The sequence below is a fragment of the Folsomia candida genome, unplaced genomic scaffold (genome assembly GCF_002217175.1).
Source record: "Folsomia candida strain VU population unplaced genomic scaffold, ASM221717v1 Fcan01_Sc006, whole genome shotgun sequence".
NCBI lineage: Eukaryota > Metazoa > Arthropoda > Collembola > Entomobryomorpha > Isotomidae > Folsomia > Folsomia candida.
Window position 1 is genome coordinate 3,443,810 of NW_019091198.1, and position 16,428 is coordinate 3,460,237.

At 36.8% G+C, this 16,428-nt stretch overlaps 2 protein-coding genes across 2 annotated transcripts; one reads left to right on the forward strand and one right to left on the reverse strand.

The window, feature by feature from the left end:
• Positions 1 to 98: 98 nt before the first annotated feature.
• Positions 99 to 3,198, reverse strand: LOC110850899. The gene is made up of 9 exons (XM_022098499.2): positions 3,065 to 3,198; positions 2,739 to 2,978; positions 1,732 to 2,545; positions 1,275 to 1,658; positions 1,070 to 1,174; positions 922 to 999; positions 728 to 858; positions 451 to 612; positions 99 to 387 (listed from the first exon to the last, which is right to left on the reverse strand). The coding sequence occupies exons 3-9, from the start codon at positions 2,203 to 2,205 to the stop codon at positions 246 to 248; spliced, it is 1,476 nt and encodes a 491-aa protein (XP_021954191.1). The 5' UTR covers positions 2,206 to 2,545; positions 2,739 to 2,978; positions 3,065 to 3,198; the 3' UTR covers positions 99 to 245.
• A 93-nt stretch (positions 3,199 to 3,291) lies between these two features.
• LOC110851524 (nipped-B-like protein) lies at positions 3,292 to 16,319 on the forward strand. The gene is made up of 26 exons (XM_035853253.1): positions 3,292 to 3,427; positions 3,506 to 3,674; positions 3,757 to 3,863; positions 3,957 to 4,171; positions 4,259 to 4,331; positions 4,416 to 5,203; positions 5,555 to 5,837; positions 7,192 to 7,640; positions 7,715 to 7,949; positions 8,055 to 8,287; positions 8,423 to 8,674; positions 8,936 to 9,557; positions 9,691 to 9,974; positions 10,047 to 10,292; positions 10,380 to 10,673; positions 10,765 to 11,052; positions 11,143 to 11,377; positions 11,471 to 11,625; positions 11,736 to 12,051; positions 12,127 to 12,263; positions 12,379 to 12,780; positions 12,878 to 13,024; positions 13,134 to 13,426; positions 13,520 to 13,688; positions 13,773 to 14,033; positions 14,139 to 16,319. The coding sequence occupies exons 1-26, from the start codon at positions 3,364 to 3,366 to the stop codon at positions 14,346 to 14,348; spliced, it is 6,927 nt and encodes a 2,308-aa protein (XP_035709146.1). The 5' UTR covers positions 3,292 to 3,363; the 3' UTR covers positions 14,349 to 16,319.
• The last annotated feature ends 109 nt before the right edge of the window (positions 16,320 to 16,428 follow it).

Consider the following 16,428-nt stretch of genomic DNA (forward strand, 5'->3'; position numbering starts at 1 on the left):
ATTGGAGAGAGTTTAAATGTGTTAAAATAATGACAATAAAGGAAATTTGAAATGAATGCATTATTAATTATACACACTTCATTTCCACTAAATCATCATGAAGTTTGCTTGTAGGAATGATATCCACCTTTAATATTTGTCGTTTCAAGCAGCAGTAATATAATGTGTGTACAGTAACATATAAATGCATATGTTTTAAAATTATTAATAATTATTTTTTGGCACTTCAAAATGCAGTCGTTGTTTTACTTAAAATATAGCAATTTTAGGATCCCAGGTTTCAATTTTTCAGCAGCAATTTGTATTATTGTATACTCTTGCTCGTCATAATTGTACATATCTGGAATCAATCTAATTAATTTGAGTCGATCAGCCTTGGGTAGTGGCCTGAAATCATACAAAATCAAAGTTTTACTGATTGACGAACTCAATGAATTAGTAGTATGTTACCTAATAGAATGCAAGTACGTAATAAGGGTCATTGCTTTCGTGTGAATAAGTCTGCGGAATAACAAGATAAATCCGTAACGACGCTCTGGAGGTAACCCAATCAAGTCTTCCATAAACTGAGTTACAAATCCAGCTGCCTCTTTCACCAGCTCAGCATACGGACTAGAATTATGTAAAAACAATTTTACCACTTAACAATTAAACCAAGAAACCACAATTTCAGAAATTAATGAGAAAGTAGACAAGTGTATAAATGAATTGTGCATTTATGTATTACTCTGCTGTTGGTGAGATATAAGCTGCAGAAGTCCACAATGCTCGTAATTCTTGCATAAGTACATTTGTTTTAAATTGAGAGTGGCTTTGTGGATGCATTTGTTTTACAACGAATTTTGAGCCTAGTTCAACCTATTCAACCAAAAAAATTAAATACTTGGTTAATTAATACATAATGCAAATTTTACAACTCACATAAGTCAATGGCAGTCTATTTGATACAACTTGATTGTAAGATATGCTTCTCTCTCCTATTCCTCCCAGTGCTAGTCCCTGTTACAAACATTTTTAAATTGAGATTTCACTCCGTTTAGTGATCAATAAACACAAATTATTCTTATACCTGAATTAAAAGTCCCTTCATAAATGTGTCTGGCAAATTTGCCAACGAGTAACGAGAGCAGTAACCTTCTTGGTTGGACGAAAAACAGAGTAGAAATCGAATGACCTAATAATATGAATATATTATTAATTAAAATACATTATTATTCTGTTCCAATATTTACATACAGAGTAAAGAAACATAAATATATACATATATAAAGCACCTGATTAACGGCCAGATTATCAAACCCCACAATTATTGAACTACCAAACGTGGATAAATGCGAAGTCAGCAGACACCCCCAAGACGACTTTGAAACATGACGAAGATTTGGAGGCAAGTAATCTGTATCTGTTGTATTTAATATCTTTAAATTGGAATCGTTGATGTCGTTGGTGGCATTAGATTTTTTTATATAATTTGTGGACTTCTTAGTGTTACGTCCATTCTTTAGTTGAGAATTAGATTTGGTCTTCCCAGTTGTGGAGGTCAATGGCGACTCAGATAAGGAATTAGCCACGTCTTGCACCCAACATGCTTTCAAAGCAAAAATTGTTTTACACAACTCGGCACACCACGAGTTTATCATGGAACTTTTAATTGTATTCTGAAATAAATACAAATATGAATTTAATGCTGGACATCATGCCATGTGCACATAAAAGTATTTCGCTACTCACCTTACACACAATAACTCCAATTTTTGGCACATACTCACTCAACCAACTGATAACCAAAGGCCTTAACAAGAGAAAATGTGAAAGGAACTTGAGATCGACCAGAACAGCAACAGCGTGAGGAATACTAGTAGCAGGTTGATCTGGATCATTTGCTGTCATAGAGGAGGAACTTGCAAACTCGAGGACCGTATCCATTTCGGATGGGACACGAATTGACATTGATAAATATACAAACTTAAGCTCTGGCACAATGCAAAGGCTAGTCTTTTGTGTCGACGGACTAATATAATTTCCATTCACTTCATGGTGGTCGACAGTGTGGTCCGTAACATACTTGACTATTCCCGAGAGTTTTGGAGGTAAGTTTGTTGGGTAATATACACTGGTCAACTCTTCGTTCCATAAATATACACACTGGGGACCAACAATATTGTCCCATCTCGAAAGTACGATCATCATCTCGAGATAATCCATAGATATATACAATATTTACAAGGAAGAGCCACTTCAATTTTCTTTAGATAAAGTAATGCGCACAACTCCGGCTTCTGAGAACTCGAAGGTGGTTTGGTTGTTCTACAGACTGCGATTGCTCTGGCTTCATCCTCTGATTGAATTGATTAAAATTGCAAATTTTGAACTTGTTGTCGTTCCTATCCTTGTAATATAATTAATTCTTGTTGATGCTGTCTAATTAACTCTCTTTCTTGGGCCTGTTGAATAAGCTCTCGTTCTTCGGCTGCTCTAATTTGTTGCCGTTCTTGAAACCTTCTTATCTCTTCTCTCTCAGCTGATGGTATTCGTTCACTCCGTCCTATACACATTTTAAAATATTGGCATAAGCAAATGTAACTATTTAATATACATTTTCAAATTCAATTTATTTGCATAAAAAGTGTTGTAGGCACTGCACTGCACTGCACAGAAAGGTTTTTTGGGTGCAACCGCCGTTGATTTGAATTCACTGCTTAAAGTTTGTATGGCATAGATTGCAAATGTTTACTTACAAGAAGTTGGCTCAATGAACTCGGTTCTACTCTTCGGTAGTGATGATGGTGGTATGATAGCGAGGGGTAGGAGGACCATTTTCTGTTTTGAGAGAGAGTATGTAGTAGTGTAATATCGCGTATCTTCTTTTGTATTCCGTGGTTTCTGAGTATTAATGGAGCGAGTGTGAAGGGGGGAGCCCCAAAGATGGAAACACATCCCCCAACGCAACTAGCGACTGCCGTGGGAATCCAAGTAACCTGTAGACAGAACGGCAGAATATTGGTTGGTTACAACTTTTATATAGAAGAGATCAGAGTTGGCATTCTGAAGGGGTTTGCCTTACCATAGAACGGCTATTTGCTCAAATCTCTCCCGTCCTCCATACATACAGAATAGTACAGAGTTAAAGTACAGAAGTACAGGCCAACCTTGGCGCTTGACTTATTGAAAATTGACACTTAACTAATTCGAATATAAAGAGGTGAGTTCTTTTGGATAATAATCTTGTCGTCATGTTTGAATAACTCTATCTTGATTATTTTCTTTGAAAAACAGGTCTGAACTGAGGATGCATTTACTCCGGTTTCGATAATTATCCAGGAAGAATTTGCGTGGAATTACAACAAACCACCCACCTTCAACATGAATGGAGAAATCCCTTCCGTTCCAATTACAACTTTGGCAGGAGTCTCCAGTTTGGTGGACTGTATGAAAATCAGAAATTCAAATAACATGTTATTTTCTTGCAAGTGCAATCAATTAATTGTGTTTGTATACTTTCAAGTGCTGCCAGAGATGCCCCTTCCAACTCCGTTGCCACAAACTTTGAGCAACAAGTCGCTTCTTTTTCATCCAAGAGTTGCAGAAGAGGCTCAGCGACTTCTCTCCATTAACGATGACAATCTCATTCCCCAGTTAATTCAGTCGCTATGTATGACGTCATCTAAGCATATGTAAGAAATAACATTGATTAATACACATTATCCATGCATTTTAGAAATGTAAATTGAAAACATATTGGCTCTCGTTTTACAGAGACTTGAAAGATCAGTACAATGAAATGCCCTTGGATCATCCTAATGCTCCCAGGTTGCTGGCAGGCATAATTCATAGAAAAGCAGACGTATTTAAAGGAAAACATGGTAAATATTTATACAAGAAAGACCTTTATCATCATTATTATAAATTCAGACAAAACAGAACATTCATCGATTGGGCAAAATATTATAATGTAGAACATATGACGGACTGGAGCCATAACAGTCAACACGGCCAAGTAGTAAACAGTCAAAGTCAGATGTATGGAATCAACAACATTTCCGGAATATCTTCCTCGCCACAATCACAACATGGTATGATGGCTGGGACTTCTCACATGTCCATGAATCCCATCATGGATCTCCAAGCTCCACATCATCCAGGTGTCATGAATAGTGACACTTTGCAAATGGTATTTTTTTGTAATTTATGTGAATCGAGAATAACGTATATGCATTATCTTTGGTCAACAACTAATCCATCTAATTAATACACATAGATGCAGCAAAGTCTTGATTTCATCAGCGGTCTTCAGCCTGAGCAAGCAACAAAGACAGATAGGAATTCACAAGGTAGTAAAAACTGACTTTCAAATAATAGAACAATTAACCTTCATCATTTATTTCAATACTGATAATACACTAATTTGACTACAGATCACAGCAGCAGTGTGGTACATCAAATGTATTCCAATCGAACCTCATCATCATCGACAAGTCCTGGTGGTGGAAATTCCCCCTTCGCTAACACCATGCCCATGACTGGTTACTCGCCACAAATAAATCTAAACCACCATTCCCAGCAAGTTCAACAGCAACCAATTATTCCTCACCAATCCCATAACAAAACGTCATCCTCTTCGTCTTCGTCAATGATGCACCTTCAACAACAGCAATATCCTCAACAACCACAAGTTCCATTACAACAGTCCATGAGTCCTTCAAAGAGTAACTCTCACTCTCCTTATCCTTCTGGAGGGGCCAATATGATGGGACTAGTGCACGAGAGTGGCAGTGGTGGGGGTATGACTCCCAACGCGTCTTCTTCCTCCGTCGGAGGGGGGAGAAATCCACCGCTCATCTTGCCTCACTTGTCCAACAGTATCGGTGGTTCTGATATTATCCCTGGAAGTAGTCCTACACACGCCCCCATGGGAATAACTCAACAACCCATGCACTCCACCAGTCATCTAATAACTCCTCCTCATCATAGTGGAAGAAGTGGTGGTGGGGTCAGTGCTAATTTCTCTAGTGGACAAATGTTCAACGCAAATAATCACATCAACACTCCTGGCGTTCCAATTGTGAATAGTGCAAGTGTACCCGATATTCATAATGTAGCTAAAATATCCATGAATGTTCCAATGGTTAAATTCGAAAATAATAACGTAACGCCAAATAAGACGAATAATAATGTCGATTCAACAAATCATCTAACACTTCAGGTGAGGAAAAGAGAGCCCTTTAACTTTTAAATCCCACACATACTATTCACTAATCAATCGGTAAATCGAATCATACACATTAGAACTTTGAATAGGACAATCACTACGGTTATTTCATGAATTTTTATTCTAAATTGGCTGGCTGCCAATGGAACAATAAGACTATGATATTATTGTTTTCTGTTTCTTTCTTTCTTAATTAAAAGAATGACTATGACGTAACAACGCACATTCTTACAAAATTGAACACAAATCAAAACTTGTTATGACCAACAAACTTCTTGCACAGCACCTACAAATGAGACCTATATTAATGCAAATTAATTATAATCATTTACTACTGCTTCACAGAACCAAAAAGAGTTGGTGGTCAAGTTGGAAAGGAACCACGATGCTCAATTGATGCAACAAGCTTTGGCGAAAATGGAACGAAAAGACTCGACGGGAGTAGAACCATCAACCACCACACCCACTACGCCCAACAGGTCTGGGAGGAAAGCTACGACCAATTCTAGCAAAAACTATCGCGAAGAAACCTCAGAGGAAGAAGATGATGACGGAGGAGGAAGCCCGTCCAAAGGAAGAAAAGGAAAAATATTCAAGTCAAAAGAAAATGCCAAGGATAAGAGAAAAAGTATGAACTGCAGTTATATTAAATATTTTTACCTTATTAATTAATTAATGCCGGCAACTCAAATAGTCCCACCACTTAAATATGACAAAACAAACTTCAAAATAAATCAATTACCTGGTCCACAGTCCAGTCTGCATTTTCAGGTTGTTAGCAGCAGCGCAGTACTAGTAAAATGTGAATCCCTTGTTTTGGTCGTATTCAAACACATTTAGAACAAGTTTGAAAACACGAGAAAACAAGTGATCCGCATAACTTGATGTTCAATTTGCTTGTAGAATTTCCAATTATGTCCTAGTTCTTTCAGGATGAATTGCACCAATGCCGACTACGATTGGCTACGACATCATTCTACTTGAAAAAAGAATAAAGTTGTAGCCAACAGCAGCCCGCACTGCTGCCAGTAGAAGAGATGCCTTGACTTTCAATTTCAAAACCAATTTTTAAATTAGTTTTGATAAATTAGTTGAGAGACGTAAGATAAGAATGAGCCGTCGTCTTGGAACAACGTGTAGGAGTGAAGGAGTGAAGGAAAAGCGTGGCCGGTCAGAGAAGCGCGATGAAAGAGAGGGAGTTGAATTGGTGGGAAGCAGGAAACGTGAGACTGCTCAATTTTTCGTCTCCCTCAGCTGAACTAATAAAAAATTAATGAAAATTCACGTTTGAAAAGTCGACCTGCGGTTGACCTGGCCGTGGAGGAGAAGATGATGCACTCATTTAGCATCTCCCTCCCTGGCTGGTGGATACGTCGTTGTCGTATCGGAGGGGTTAAAATTGTTCGTATACTTTCTCCCAAATTAGTGTAATCTTTAAAAATTATCTGCAAGTAGGAAATTAGCAAAATAGGAGAAAGGTCAGATTCCTGTGGTAAATTTGTCACTGGGATATGGAAGGAGAAGGGTAGAATTCGGTGGTTAAAATACCTATATATTTATTATTATTTATACGATTTTGTAATAGTTAATGAGGGATTTAAAGAGTGGGTGTGGTAAGGTTCCTTCCCCTCCTCTGGTGCTGGCGGAGGAGGAAATTTCGGAACGTGGCCTGATTTTGAGGGAAATTAGGGTAGAACTTCGACCCTGTTTTAGGCAGCTGGTAAGGAAGAAGGTATATTCTCCCAAAGTTATAAGCGCCTTCCTCTCTCCAAACAAGTTGGAGGCTGATAGGGCAAGTAATAAGAAAGAAGCTGTCGAACAAGGTGAGGCAGTGTATGATCTCGTATGCAGAAAGTCTGTGCTTAGTACTTGATTGGAGTATTTCTATGCATAATTTATAGAGTGGTTAACTAATATTTTTATTAATTATCATGTCACATACATGATGATACTGATGTCTGACTTTTTGTCTTCCAATTCAGGCCGAAGCAGCAAGGATTCAGAATACACGAATGAAACTCCACCAGAGTCTACAAAGAAGAGGAAAATGTCAGTGCCAGAACCGGAACCTGTTGAAGAACCAAAGAAGAAAGTTCGCAGAGTTGAACGAATGCTTATACCGGTCCTGGAAAAACTTGGGGGAAATATTTTGGACAACAGTACGTACCACAGATTCCTCAAGACGATGGACATTGTCTTAGAAAGTATCGACTACGCTGACAAAATTGAGATCGATATGGATGAAGATGGAAATGTTCCTTCAGAGCTGCTAATCTCCAAGACCCACATGAACGAGTTGTGTTCGGAAGCAGCAAAGTTGAAAGCTCTTGGTGCTATGGAGGCAATGCCTACAGAGAAGATTGTTCGGCTCTTAACCTTCCTGGAAATTAATATTCGTGATGGATGCAAAGTCACGCCATTGGCAGATCCAGTAAATACAAAATACCTAATGATGACAATTATAGGAATAGACAATTTGTAATTTTATTTTCCCTTTGTTTTCAGGACGATAATGACGAAGAGAGTAGATTATGGCTGGAACTAACAATGGACAGTATATCTAGAGGTGTCGTAGCCTGTTTAACTTCTCTTCACATTTTAACTAGCCCAAATATGCCAAAACGCGCCTACTTGGAAGATCTCATAGACAGAATCGTAATGTTCTCCAAGTACCAGTTGCAGAATACCGTTTTTCCTACTTTCGACCCAGTATACAGAATCGATAAAAGGTCCAAGGGTGGTAAGATAAAACCTCTAAAAAACTATTTTAAAATATATCATGCATTCCTGTCACCATATGTGGTATTTATTTCAATCATGGAAACCAACTCATTCATTATTACAGATTTAGGATCCAGCAATAAAAAGAAACGAGCCCACGCCAGAGAGGTTCGAGGAAAAGCTATGCTCACGTTCTACACGAAAATGCATGAAGTTGTCGGCCTGCTAGCAGAGCTTCTGAATGTACAAGTACTCACTGACACCACTGTGTTGCATTTATCCACACTCGGTGTGTCACCATTCTTTGTGGAAAACGTATCTGAACTTCAATTATCCTCATTGAAGCTAGTTACGGGGGTAAGTATAATATTATTTACATATTGCTTGTTTTTATCATGGCCCATCAAGAAGAGACTATTATTGTCCGTTGGATTTATTATTCGATACACATAAATATAATAACCCGTAACACATTGTTTATCGTATCTACAGATATTCACCCACTACGATAAACATCGAAGACTTCTACTAGAAGACATTTTAGCATCAATTGCAAGACTACCCAGTAGCAAACGCAGTATAAGAACTTTCAAATTATCTGCCGGATCCGATGAAAACATACAAATGTTGACGGCCTTGGTGCTACAACTAATTCAGTGTGTAACGCACCTACCTGACAAACTGTCGGCAAAGAAAAAGAAGGTACATGCTGATGATGGAGAAAGTCAGGCTGAACAAAACAATGTAAGTCCATATACAAGTTTGAAGCTACTAAAAGATGTAATCCCATCCAACTGTCCACTCCTATTTGTAATTCTGCTTCTACATATTAAGTATCAATCAATACTAACATTCAGTTTGAAGAGCAAAAAATAGTATGTGAGAAAAACAACATGTATACAATTTTGCTGATTTAAAAAAATATATTAGAAGCTAAGCTACCGATATGTATAATAGAATTAATTTAATAATACATCTAATAATCTCGGATATTACTCTTTGCAGACGGATCTCGACATTTTAATTTCCGGGAGATTTGACACGGCACTAAGGATAGCAGGAAATTTTTTGACTGTTTTCCTAGGAAAATGTGGCAGCAAGTCGGAAGATTGTGATTATAGGGTTTTGTTTGAAAACTTTGTACAAGATTTACTGTCCACCGTCAACAAACCCGAGTGGCCAGCTGCTGAGCTATTACTTTCTCTACTGGGAAATCTGTTGGTTAAAAATTTGGGAAATAAACAATTGGAGGTCTCAATGAGGGTAGCATCTTTGGAATACTTGGGAGTAGCTGCTGCTAGATTGAGGAAGGATGCTGTGTCTGCTCAAAAGAAATTGGACACGATTGATCGAATAATTGCTGATATAAGAGCTGAAGAAGAAGGTTACGGCGATATGAAGAAGGAGCCATTTGATTTAAACAACGAAGAAGATAAAGTGGAATTTCTACAAAGATTATTGTTGGATTATCTCGCAGTAAATGGTCAATCAGATGCTGCTTTGATGCAATCGCGTCATTTTTACATTTCCTCATGGTGGAAAAGCGCTCAGAACGACATTTCTAAAAGCATTCAGGCTGTGGATAGCGGATTGAAAGCCAACCGCAAGAAAAAGAAGAAAAAGCGTAGTAAGTAGCTTATATATAAATATTAAATAGTTTTAATAGTGCTCTGTAGTGGTATAAAAGCAGTTGATTAAAAATTGTATGTGTTGAGACAACAACATCATTTTTTTTAAATATATTATTTTCTTGTTTACAGGTTCAAGCTCAGGAGAAGAATCCGAACTTTCTGATGACGATGACGAGGATGAAGAACAGGAAGAAGGTGGTCAACCGGAACTAAACACCAAACTATTACAACTGGTGGAGCGAAGGAGAAACTTTTTGTTAACAAAAGTCCGACCTTTTTCTGATCCTTTAATGACGTCGAGGAAAGCAGAAGTGGTTCACTCGTTCGTGGATTATCAGAGTGCTGAATTACTAACACGTTATTTAGCATCTAAACGACCTTTCTCTGCCAGCTTTGATTTTTTCCTCACAAGGGTGACTAATTAAAACTTATTAAAGAATCATGATTTATGAAAATTGTCATTGATTCATCCTTTGTTGTCTTAGATTCTGAGTGTCTCAACAGAGTCTACAGTTGCTATTCGAACCAAAGCTCTTCGTTGCCTTACAATGGTTGTAGAAGCCGATCCCAGTGTACTTGCGCGCCATGACATGCAGCTATGGGTGCAAAACTCTTTTCTAGACCAATCTACCGCTGTCCGAGAAGCTGCAGTAGATCTTGTCGGCAAGTACGTGCTCTCTTGTCCTGATCTCATTGAGAAGTACTATGATATTCTGTCTCTACGTATTTTGGTAAGTTGTAATATACAAATTTGATAACGTTCAGACGCTCTCACCTAATGCGTGATATCGTAATTCATCATTTCCTTATTTATACAGGATACTGGTGTTAGCGTTCGTAAACGGGTTATCAAAATTCTACGAGACGTCTGTGTAGAACATCCTACGTTTGGAAAAATTCCAGAGATTTGCGTAAAGATGATTAGGCGTGTAAATGACGAAGATGGGATCAGGAAGCTGGTGATGGAAGTGTTTCAAAATATGTGGTTCTCTCCAGTCCGGGAAGAACCCCTCGACACAAAATCATTACTTCGGAAAGTGTCAAACATCACTGAAGTTGTAGCATCCTGTGAAAAGATTGGCCTGGATTTCTTTGAGCAACTCTTGTTGAGTGTAAGCTACACATAATATGCAACGTGTTTCCCATATTTATTTATCAAGTTTGCATTTTTTAAATCACTTACTTTTTTGTTTTTAATAACAGTTATTCAAACCAAAAGATGAAAAGAATGACGATGTGAGAGAAAAGGTTGTGAACCCGGAACCTCCGAAAATAGTTCTCACTGCTTCAACGCAGATCGTCAATTGTTTGGTAGAGCATGTACTTCGTTTGGAGGAAAATTCTGAACAACCCGGTAGTCAACCAGCATCATCATCGTCATCCCGATTTGTAGCTTGTGTTGCTACTCTGTACCTGTTTGCTAAGATACGTCCTCAATTATTAGTCACCCATGCAATTACTTTAGAGGGCTATTTGAGTCTACGTTGTCAGGTATGTATAAAAATGCAGCTTGGATACTTAATGGTTATTATATTACATCAAGTCAGTCTAATGTTTTACTGTATATTTGTTCTTTTCCAGAACGCTGCCGAGATACAAGCAATTGCAAACATTGCAGCCATACTGGAGTTGGTCGTTCCGCTTCTAGTCAATCCAGCAGACTCATTTTTGAGCCAATTGGAAGAAGATTGTGTTAAGCTGATATTCAAAAATGACAAAGGCGTTATTGAATCATGTTTAGCATGTTTGGGGGCCGTTGTTAATAAAATTACTCGCAACTATGCCTTGGTGCGTGATGTTTTTCGAAGATTTCAAAGTAAGTTTAAAACCGTTGCAGTTCTACTTCATCATTAGTAAGTTACAATGATGAATTGTTATAATAACACAATGTATTTTACTTTTTATGCAGCCATTCTTTTTACACAAACAAAAACGCTGCGTGATCAACCACACGATCCTAGTCTCAAGGAGGGGCGGCCAAGATTACGAAGATCAATATATACAATTGGAATGTTTTTGAGATACTTTGATTTCATGCATCACGATGTATACGGTGACTTACCGGTGAGTTTATTTAGTTTTATTATACAAACATTTTAACTTTTTCAGTATAGTTACAAATTTGAAAATACCTGTTGTTACTAATCAACTTGTCTATTTGCTGTCCTTTTTAGGCGTCTACGGTGAACATTATCTTTAACGAATTGATGTACCTGATTGACCAACAATGCGTTGATCTTCAACTGTTCAGTTTACAAGCTGTTGGAAATTTATGCATACGTCATTACGACTTTATGTTGGGAGATGAATTAAAAAGAGTGTATCAGGGTTTGTTGACATCGTCAGCAGAGATCAAACTTAAGTCACAGGCACTATTTAACATTCAGTTGTATCTCACCGAGGAAGAACTTCGAATGATCAAACAAGACCAAGAGTGGCAAAAGAATGCTAAACTTCAAGATATTAAAGAAATGGGAGACGTTACTTCAGGCAAGTACTTGTTATGCATGACCTAAGTTTTTTAGTTCATTAAATTGAAATAAATTTGTATTTTCGTATGTTTAGGCATGGCCTCCACCATAGTACAAATCTATCTTAAGCAAATACTTGAAGCCTTCCTGCATCGAGATGTTAGCGTTCGACTAGCTGCTGTTCGTGTCATTCAGCTAGTTCTCCAACAAGGTCTTGTACATCCAATTCAGGTGAGTTTAATTTTTACTAAATGTGCATAAATGGCAATTACGGTTACTTGGTATTTACAATAATGAAAATATTAAAAGTTTGATTTGTCACTGAATCGTCTTGTTTTGTGTACAGATTGTTCCCTATTTGATTTGCATGAGTACCGATGCAGAACCTGGAGTGTCGACAACTGCGGATAAACAGCTCCAAGAAATGGAGAAAAAGCATCCACAGTTTCTTCAGAGTCAAGTTCTCAATGGAATAAAGCTGAGTTTGCAACTTCAACGAATTTTACTTGGTTATAATGGAGCAGTTACAAATCTCATTGGATTCCATGGACAAAACCAAAGTCAAAGCTCAGAACATTTAAATTCCTTTTTTGAAGACCATCTCCTTCCTTTAGTTCGAGGATACAGAGTTCGTCCAAAAGAGCAGCCTTCCGCTCTAAATGGATTTTTGTATTCATTGTTAAGGTCAACTAAACCACAAAGAAGGGCCATTGCTCGATCTTTGCTGCAACAATTTGATGATCAGAACGTAAGAATGAAATACATTTATGAGTATAATTAACTTTGGTGCTCCGCTGATTGCACATTTTATTATTTACGTGGTTATAACTGATTTATATTTGCAGAAAACGAGATTGGCAGATTTACTGTACTATTGTGACAATCTGGCGTACTTCCCCTATCAAGTTATTGATGAGCCACTATTCATAATTCATCATGTGGACATTGTAATCTCAGTTACTGGATCTAATCTTCTTCAGTCTTTCAAAGAAGTACGTTACATATTGTGGACTATATGTGATATAATAGAATTACTATTAGAGTTTTAATTTAGTAATTATGATGATGCAATATTAAATAACCACTGTTTTATTGTTACAGTCGTTAATCCCCATTCATCCTCCTCCTCCAGTCCATCCGGTTAATGAACTTCTTCCCGGAGAGATTATGCCACTTGAGAATGGAGATATAATGCCAGGATTTAATAATGTTGATATAATTCTTCCTCCTCCTATTCAAGACGATGATGATGAGGATGACGACCTCGAGACAATTCTGAAACGAATTCCAGAGGACACCAGAAACTTGGAGGATTGTATCACTGGTGCTCAAGGCGTTCTTTTACTGCTAATGTTAAAACAGCACTTGAAAGAGACCTACGGAATCAATGATGTGTGAGTTATTGTGTTTTCCTCCTTCTCTCACATATACATGTCATGATTGAACTTCACATTTACATCTCCTTTTTTGTCCTCGTTTGTTTTTAGCAAAATTAGTGCCTATTCACCATCCGATGCCTCAAAAGCTTTCGAGAGGCCTGTGAATCGGAAGAATGCCCATATTTTTGATCCAAAGTGTACACTGGCCAATCTGCAGTGTCCCCCGACAGGTCATACACCTGAGGGTAGGCGAGCTCTTGTCGAACAATACATTCATGTAAGTTTTAATACAATACCTAAAATAGTTTGTTAATTCTGCAGAAAAATTATTAAAATGTTAATCCAATCAATCTTTATATAGTTCAAGCAATTAATGTTACGCATTGATCCTGAAGAAGGGGATGAAGATGGTGAAGCAAAACCAGTGAAGTTAAAAATCGATCAAAATTTGTTCACGTATTCCAATGCTAAATCAGCAGCAGGAAACCCATCTGCACCACCGAATGACCAAATGACAGTATTATCAGCTCAAAACGCTCATCAGGCTACTGCCAACTACAATTCCAGCTCTCAGTATAGCATTGTCAATCAACAATATATCCTGTCGAATTCGCCCATTAAAGTAAGAATCAAACCACACATACATATTATTTATTAACTGAATATTCTATCCAAGCAGAATTTTAAATAAATAATTGATCCTTTTATTTTTCCTTGTTGCTTATAGCAAACAGAACAGGTTAGAATACCAAAGCTGAAAATCGTCCCACTGGCGTTTCCTGGGAATGATTCCCCTAAAAAGTCATATAAAGTAAAAGAAAAGGAGCATCACCATCACCACAAGCACAAGAAGTCTAAACATAAGAAAAAGAAGCGACACGCTATTAGCGACGACTCTGACAGCGACAACAGTGATGACCCAGACTTCCGAATTTAGGAAGTATACATAAAAGAGGCACGAAATTCGACCGAATATCCATGCCTTATTAAAAATTCAAAATCATTGAGTGATCAACCGCAGCAGCAGAAGTAGTTGGTTGAGGGAACTTTGTTTGGTGCTAACATATTATTAATTAAGGAGATTTACACTCAAATTCGATTCTCAAGAAAATCGTGCATTTTTATAACTATGGGTATACCTACTTACTTTACTCTGTGACATAGCATAATTTCCTTATTATCTATTTATGTACGACGTCGGTCATATATAATTCAAATTCCCTGTGATTTCAAGCTGATTTATTCGTCCAAAGATCTGAGGTGTTTCAATACATGTTCGTTTGTTTACTTACAATATAATTCATACGAGTTGTATTTTATTTGTGTTTTTATATATAATTGATGCATTTTCACTACGTTGTGCGCGGTAATCAAGCCCTATATCAGTGCGTCGTTTGCAGCTTTTATGGTATCTAGATGAATTTATTTTTTTATATTTTAGCATTCGGACTGAAACAGATAAAGTATTATAACAGTACCGGATATACATAATTGATAATGAAGGCTTTATTGTTTATTACAACGTTAATCTTTTTTATACAAGTAGCACCACTAACAAAAATTCATACAGGACAATTTCACTCTTGTCTTTGCGTGTAAGTAATCCTAAAATGTTTGAACATTACTTGTAACCTGTTTTATAGTATCCTCCGTTTTATCTACACTTGTCCGTTGACAGAGGTTACAAAAGAGTATGGGTATTTAATTTTGATACGTATTTTGTAAGTTTTACATCCATCAACAAGCCATAATACCACAAGCATAATATAATTATAAAAATACTATAAGTTTACCGGAATTGGCAATTTATTCTGGAATTTTTGATGTTACAATCCGCATGCGTGTGCAATGGAAGGAGTTATTTATATTGGCGGCTAACATAATACAAAACTATATATGTAATTAATGACGTTATATTTCTACGTAAATATATATCGCGTAGATGCTCTAACCGTTTTTACATGCCGAATTTTTGTGGCGATCACAACAGCGGCAACGGGTTATTGATAACCACCAAACACAGCAGTTTAGTCATATGGAACGATTTACCTTTATTTTGTAATACAGATGATAAGCGATGTTATTGGAAGTGGGAAAAAAGTGCAAACTATTCCATGTAACTTATTAGTTTCTTCTTGATCTTGGCAAGTGTACGTTTTAACATAATGTTTCATAAGAGTAATTGTATGTAAGCACTCTTTCATTCAGGATACTCCGAAAAGCGAAAACTCACCTATGACGTTAGAATATTGACTTCAACTGGAGCTCTATACAATGAAGTCTATACAAGTATTAATTTAAGTAATTAACGCTAATTTTACAAGTAATACTAGGGGAATGAAACTTAATTAAATATATTGCCTAACATATTGTAACTAGCTATAAGCTTATTATAAATACATAGCGTCATCAATGAAAATGTATTATTTGTCAATATTACATTACTAATATTATATACACGTGCTGTCAATAGTGAGTATTTTCTACTGGAATGCAACTAATTTATATTTAGCCACAAATGTTAGGCTACTCTACACTGATTGGTATTGATCTACATAAATAATGAAATGAATTATCATGTGTCAATCTGTGGCTGGTGAATGAATTTGAACTGGATGCATGCATGCCACCAGCAATAGCATAGTACTTATTAACTACACAATATTATGAAATTTATGAAATATACTTGACAGTTGTGTTTATTATTAAGTTGTTACAGTTTTATTATGACGATATACAAATTTATGCTGTACGATATATTATGTAACATACATATAGTTGATGAATATTGTTTGACCAAGGTAGCAGCCATTACTAAGCAACTATTATAAATGACAATGGGCTTTTGTAGTTACTATATACGAAACCAGTTTTAAGTAAATTCAAAGCCCTACTAAATACAAACGAAGCAAATCTCGAGAAATATTTTTAAAATTTTTCTTTGGAAATTATGCCAAATTTATACTTTCGGCGTATCGACCGAAAGTATAAATTGTCTCAATTCATATTGCACTGCA

Excerpts from the sequence above, each read along its gene's own strand:
- LOC110850899 (XM_022098499.2), bottom strand. The coding sequence starts at position 2,205 with ATGGATTATCTCGAGATGATGATCGTACTTTCGAGATGGGACAATATT. Across the intron at positions 1,659-1,731 it reads TTGGAGTTATTGTGTGTAAG|AATACAATTAAAAGTTCCAT; the intron begins GTGAGTAGCGAA and ends TATTTATTTCAG. Across the intron at positions 388-450 it reads ACGTACTTGCATTCTATTAG|GCCACTACCCAAGGCTGATC; the intron begins GTAACATACTAC and ends GTATGATTTCAG.
- LOC110851524 (XM_035853253.1), top strand. The coding sequence starts at position 3,364 with ATGAATGGAGAAATCCCTTCCGTTCCAATTACAACTTTGGCAGGAGTC. Across the intron at positions 5,838-7,191 it reads TGCCAAGGATAAGAGAAAAA|GCCGAAGCAGCAAGGATTCA; the intron begins GTATGAACTGCA and ends CTTCCAATTCAG. Across the intron at positions 12,264-12,378 it reads GTCTTGTACATCCAATTCAG|ATTGTTCCCTATTTGATTTG; the intron begins GTGAGTTTAATT and ends TTTTGTGTACAG.